This window comes from Oncorhynchus gorbuscha, linkage group LG15, assembly GCF_021184085.1.
Source record: "Oncorhynchus gorbuscha isolate QuinsamMale2020 ecotype Even-year linkage group LG15, OgorEven_v1.0, whole genome shotgun sequence".
NCBI lineage: Eukaryota > Metazoa > Chordata > Actinopteri > Salmoniformes > Salmonidae > Oncorhynchus > Oncorhynchus gorbuscha.
The window spans coordinates 70517959-70524406 of record NC_060187.1 but is presented as its reverse complement, the minus strand read 5'-3'; the positions used below and the strand labels follow the sequence as shown (position 1 = coordinate 70524406).

General features: G+C 43.8%; 1 protein-coding gene across 2 annotated transcripts; it reads right to left on the bottom strand.

Annotated features, from left to right (window-relative positions):
* Positions 1 to 247: 247 nt before the first annotated feature.
* Positions 248 to 6177, bottom strand: LOC123997919 (cytosolic non-specific dipeptidase-like). 2 transcript variants are annotated; one of them, XM_046302646.1, is made up of 12 exons: positions 6032 to 6177; positions 5722 to 5852; positions 5324 to 5467; positions 4950 to 5112; positions 3201 to 3289; positions 2827 to 3024; positions 2650 to 2734; positions 2281 to 2441; positions 1806 to 1970; positions 1505 to 1646; positions 862 to 1009; positions 248 to 684 (listed from the first exon to the last, which is right to left on the bottom strand). In XM_046302646.1, the coding sequence occupies exons 2-12, from the start codon at positions 5848 to 5850 to the stop codon at positions 612 to 614; spliced, it is 1497 nt and encodes a 498-aa protein (XP_046158602.1). In that variant the 5' UTR covers positions 5851 to 5852; positions 6032 to 6177; the 3' UTR covers positions 248 to 611. The 2 variants fall into 2 exon arrangements, with proteins under 2 accessions (XP_046158602.1, XP_046158603.1); XM_046302647.1 differs by having other exon boundaries at positions 5722 to 5878; positions 6032 to 6176.
* Between the last annotated feature and the right edge of the window lie 271 nt (positions 6178 to 6448).

Here is a 6448-nt window from a genome sequence, read left to right as displayed (position 1 = left end):
TTAAGGAAGTCCTTGAAAAAAATGTATACATGTTTTGCTAAAATAGTAAAGACTCACCATAATGCTGACGAAAAGAGTGTCCATGTGCCAGACAAAGAGAGAACTGCAATTTTGCTGCTCTTCGTTTTTGTGGCTACTTTTATGTCTTGGTGGTGTGGTGGTATTGTGAAACAGTTTTTATATCTTGGTTAACACATGAAAATGTTATTTTTAAAGAATCCCGGATGAAAAAGATTAAGAAAACATATAGTGCGTCAAACCAGTTTTATTTACTGTCTCAAGTAGATATTTGTGTGTGAACGAGAGAGAAAATGAGAGAGAGACATTGAGAGAGAATGGAGGAAAGTGAGGGAGGAAGAAAGATATAGAAAGAAGAGAGAGAGAGAGAGAGAGAGAGAGAGAGAGAGAGAGAAGCAGAGTGTTGAGGCTATATCAGATGCCAAGAACTCACAGGGTTTCTGGAATGTTTTGATTAGAGGGAAAGAAACAAGAAAAGTTACACGTTAACGTCAGGAAAGAATCTAAACAAAGCCAGACTCCACTGATGGGATCGCATACAAGCTAAACATTATAGAACTGTCTTTTAACAGTGGTGATGAAAAGAGGTGCTCTCAGTCCTTCTTGAGATGGGCCACTTCATGGAGGTACGCGATGAACAACTTGGTCCCCTCTATGTAGTTGTACCTGGGAAAGGAATGGGTGAGAGAAAACAATATGTCCTCAACCAATCCTTTAAACAGCAATAAGACTGTTGTTACATCTGTGTGTGTGTGTTCGTGTGTGCATGGGTAAAAATCTGTAAATGTTCAGGGTTAAAAAATGTATACATACAGTACAGTATTAGCAGATTGAAGGGCTAACCTGCTCATCTTCTCGTTCTGGGAGTGGAGGCCGTCGTCGAAGCCTCCGATAGGCATCATGATGATGCTCTTCCCGGTCACGTCCTCAAAGGTCTTGGCGATGGGGATGGTTCCCCCTTCACGGATCAGGTCTGGCTCCACGTCAAACACTAGAGGAAAACAATGACAAGTCTGACTGCGTCATAATGTATTATACCTGCTGTAGAGGAATACCAACTGCAACCAGTGGGATTAGAAGCCAGGTCTCCTGCTCACCAAGTCAATATCTTAACCGTTAGACCAAGAGTACCTCTGCAAGGTCCAAGGCTGTCATTTGGGAATACAAGCCTCAGACAGGGCTACCTCTTCGCGAGATTGTCATTCCAAGTCCTTTCTGCTACACAAACATTACAATACCGCTGCACTATCATTCCTTAACCACTGATGGGTCTACAGTAGAACCACAGCACACTGGCTTCTTTTAGTGATAAGGATATGTATCTATGTCTGGTAACTCTCACTGTGAAGCTACTGTTGTGCAATAAATGTCCACAGTCAGCTACAATACAGTAATCATTACCCCTATGACCACTGTTCATACAGACACACACACAGCATACGAAACGTCCTCTGAACATCTCCAGAGCAGAGTTGTCTAACTGTACCTCTCTTCACGGCTGCTTTCCCTGCCTCGTACAGGGGGTGCTTGGTGTCTGCTAACCAGGGCTTAGCCCCGATGATCATGGTCACCTTCAGCTTGTTGGGGCTCTTTCTCTTGGCAAACACAGAGTACAGGTAGTCTGTGACCTACAACAGAACAAATATGTAACAGGCATACATGCAGTCTTCACATCTCTTTCATTAACTGAAACCAAACTGAAATAGTGTGTGAACTGTGTGTAACTGCATGTAACTGTGTTTGTTGCAACTGTACAATGCACTGGGTGAGAGGCGTGTACCACCCACCTGTTTCTTGACCACTGCTGGGTCCATGTTGGGGACCTGTCGGATGGAGAACTTGGCAATGACCTTAGCAGGGATGACCGTCTTAGAGCCAGGGCCAGAGAACGCTCCCTCGATTCCATGGATGGTAACGGTAGGGTAACGCCAACGATGGGCCAGCAGATCTACCTGAGAAATCAAATCAGATCAACTCTTATTTGTCACATGCACCGAGTACAACAAGTGCAGACTTTACCACGAAATGCTTACTTACGAGCCCTTTCCTAACAAGGCAGTTAAAAAGTATGAAAATGTACAAATAGATAAAAGACAGTAAAATAACACAATAAAAAACATAACAAAAATGAACAATAACGAGGCTATATACATACTGGCTATATACAAACAGAGAAACAGAGATAGGAGGAGCAAAAACCTTAAAAGAACACAATTTAAAAAAAGTATTGCTTTTTTTTTAATCCACTCCCCTGTGCATCACCTTGTTGCTGTACATGAGTTGGCTGACGCCAATCTTGGACTTAAAGCTCTCAATGTCAAACTCAATGTCCTGGTACATCTTCCACTCTTCGTCTGAGAGTGGGGCGACGGCCTCTCTGATGCCTGGAATGAGGATCTTTCCACTGGGGCTGATCAGTGTGTCTGGGTGTGGGAGAGATGGGTCAACACACAAGCAGTCCTTATAGACACACATTTGTAGGGACATCTAATACTTTATTATTGGTGCCAATAGAGAGCTCACACAGACACACGAACGATAGCTTTGCGTGCAAACATGAGCCAGAGATAGCTATACAGTAGGTGTTAAGATAGTATTACATTCTGCCACTCAAAGAGGTTAAAAACTCACCCAATATGCCGATCAGATCTGTCATAGGCTCTATAACAGTGCCTCCATACACCCCTGAGTGTAGGTCCTGTTTTGGGCCCTCTACCTACCAAACATACAAAGTCACCATTGCTATTCATGAATGATCTTGAATAAGTAACGTTCCACAGAATTGGAAATGCCCCCAGCCCGTCCTACCTCAGCAAAGAAGTAGCAGTTCCCCCTGGTCCCGTAGGTGAGGGCGGGGCGTCGGCTCAGCCAACCACAGTCTGAGATGATGATGTAATCGACGTCGGAGAAGAACGTGTCTTTCTGCGCCACGATCATGGCGTCCAGGCCATTGGACCCGGTCTCCTCCATCCCCTCGATGATGAACTTCACATTGACTGGCAGGTCCTGCATGGGGAGAGGGCAGGGGGTGGAGAGGAGGAGGAGGGGGAAAAAAGTGTTATAACAAAGGAAGGCTCACTAATAATATGCAGATAGACTGCAACTTAACTTGTTTCACCACGTCTTATGTCTCTACATCTCCTATGAGTTCACTCTGATATCTCTTCTTACTGGACACTCACAATGCTGAGGGCCTGATAGACCTCCACTGTATGTATCCAGGCTAAGACAGGGGCCTTGTTGTCAGACGCCCCTCTGCCGTAGAGGTGTCCTTAGGGGTAGAATCAAAGTAATTATTTTCAAATAAATGTCCATTCTGTTTACCTTACATTGACATTTAACATGCATGTATCAGTTACATCAGTTACATTACATTAGTTTTAAAATATGTATGGTAAAAATCATCCCACACCCAAGTACTTGCTTCATTCCTTCACGTTAGCTACAATATCTCATGGCTGTTAGTTGTAGATAGATGTTTCTGTGTGTTGAGTCTAGAATGGATTAATGTAAAGCACTGTAAAAAATCCTTATAATACATTTCACGAGTCACTTTAATAACTCTACCTACATGTACATTTTTACCTCAACTAACCGGTGCCCCCACACATTGACTCTGTACCAGTACCCCCCTGCATATAGTCTCGCTATTGTTATTTTACTGCTGCTCTAATTACTTGTTACCTTTATTTCTTATTCTTATCCATATTTTCTAAAACTGCATTGTTGGTTAGGGGCTCATAAGTAAGCATTTCACTGTAAGATCTACACCTGTTGTATTCGGCACATGTGACTAATACAATTTGATTTGATTTGATTGCTGTGATTGTGAACGCCTGGAATCCATAGTTTACAGTTGGAACCCATAACCTACCCTTGGAACATAGCCTACTGTTGCAACCCATCGTCTACTGTTCGAACCCATAACCTACCCTTGGAACATAGCCTACTGTTGCAACCCATCGTCTACTGTTCGAACCCATAACCTACCCTTGGAACATAGCCTACTGTTGCAACCCATCGTCTACTGTTCGAACCCATAACCTACCCTTGGAACATAGCCTACTGTTGCAACCCATCGTCTACTGTTCGAACCCATAACCTACCCTTGGAACATAGCCTACTGTTGCAACCCATCGTCTACTGTTCGAACCCATAACCTACCCTTGGAACATAGCCTACTGTTGCAACCCATAGTTTACAGTTAATAATAATAATAATAATATATGCCATTTAGCAGACGCTTTTATCCAAAGCGACTTACAGTCATGTGTGCATACATTCTACGTATGGGTGGTCCCGGGGATCGAACCCACTACCCTGGCGTTACAAGCGCCATGCTCTACCAACTGAGCTACAGAAGGACCAGTTGGAACCCATAACCTACCCTTGGAACATAGCCTACTGTTGCAACCCATCGTCTACTGTTCGAACCCATAACCTACCCTTGGAACATAGCCTACTGTTGCAACCCATCGTCTACTGTTCGAACCCATAACTTACCCTTGGAACATAGCCTACTGTTGCAACCCATAGTTTACAGTTGGAACCCATAACCTACCCTTGGAACATAGCCTACTGTTGCAACCCATAGTTTACAGTTGGAACCCATAACCTACCCTTGGAACATAGCCTACTGTTGCAACCCATCGTCTACTGTTCGAACCCATAACCTACCCTTGGAACATAGCCTACTGTTGCAACCCATAGTTTACAGTTGGAACCCATAACCTACCCTTGGAACATAGCCTACTGTTGCAACCCATAGTTTACAGTTGGAACCCATAACCTACCCTTGGAACATAGCCTACTGTTGCAACCCATAGTCTACTGTTCGAACCCATAGCCTACCATTGGAAGCCATACCCAACCGTTGGAATCCACAGCCTACTGTTGGATACCATAGACTACTGTTGGAAGCCATAGCCTACCGTTGATGTCTGTCAGGTTGTAGGGTTCAGTGGCCCAGCCGTCCTCTAGCTTAGCGGGCTGGACATCCACATGTCCATACACACAGACTGTCTGCTTACTGGGGTCACTGCCAAACTGGGCTGTCACCACCTTGGGTAAGGCCACTGTCTTGCCATCAGGCAGCTAAGCATGGTGATAAAGACACGATAGATGCAGAAAATGACCTGAATACAGTTTGCAAGGCAGGGAGCATTTCTGTTAACACCCAACTTTCAGTATTTCTTTCTGCAAAACAGTCTGATCTGCTACTAAAGGACTTTAAAGACTAAGCTAAAAGCAAACAATAAGATCCTATAACATAATCATTAAGTTGACCACATTTCAGAAAACGGACCTCTTGTACGCCGATGTCCACCAGTTCCACCTTCCCTCCAATGGCTTGTAGTTTCTCAGCCGTCATATCCATCATGCGATGGCAGTCTGGCCTCCTCAAGACATCACTGGAGTCGCTCTCTACAGCAACCCAGTCCCTCAGAGTCTAACACACACACACACACACACACACACACACACACACACACACACACACACACACACACACACACACACACACACACACACACACACACACACACACACACACACACACACACACACACACACACACACACACACACACACACACACACACACACACACACACACACACACACACACAGTATTTATTTATAATGAATATTGTATTATCCGATAATAAAACAGTCAACATCATTATTCTGTTTAGAAACTTGCCTGTACATATTCCTCCTGATGGCTGTCAACATACTGGCTCAGCTCATCATACTCAAATAAGTGATGAGGATGAGGAGAGACACTTGATATAACAACAAGGAGCATGGAAGGCAGTTGCCAGATCGTCATCTCTAGACAGAATAGAAGGATTTATTCACTGAAAATTAAGCAATGATGAAAGCAATTTAATAAGAGACATAAATTAGCAAATGATTACATCTTAAAAAGCTAATTGTTATATCTCATTATGTCTCACTACTCTTCTGTTCTTCAACTTTTAAACTATAACGGCAAAGAAAATACATCTTACCGTAGCCTTGTAAGTTTGGTACTTCTTTAATGTTGCCCTTGTCTTCAGAACCCACTGGACTGGAGTCTCTGGGGACACACCGGGTTTTTATACCTCTGGTAACTGGCTCACCTCCTGAAGGGAAGGGTCGCGAGGTCAAGCCTTTCCTGGAGAGAAGCCAAGAAACCTGACAAATTACATTTTCTCGCTGACAGGCACAATTGTGGCACAACTGATCCAACTCCAAGAAAGAATGCATGCTGTGTCCCCTCGACATGAACAACATTAAGTAATGAACAAAATACAGTGAAGGACTTAATAGTCCGGTAATTTGTGGGGCCTTGCCTTAGTAGGCTTTAAAAAACAGATGGCCTAACAGGGGAGTTGTAGAAGAACTACACTTGTTCACCTGCAACACTGGAAGCATAACTTCTGGCA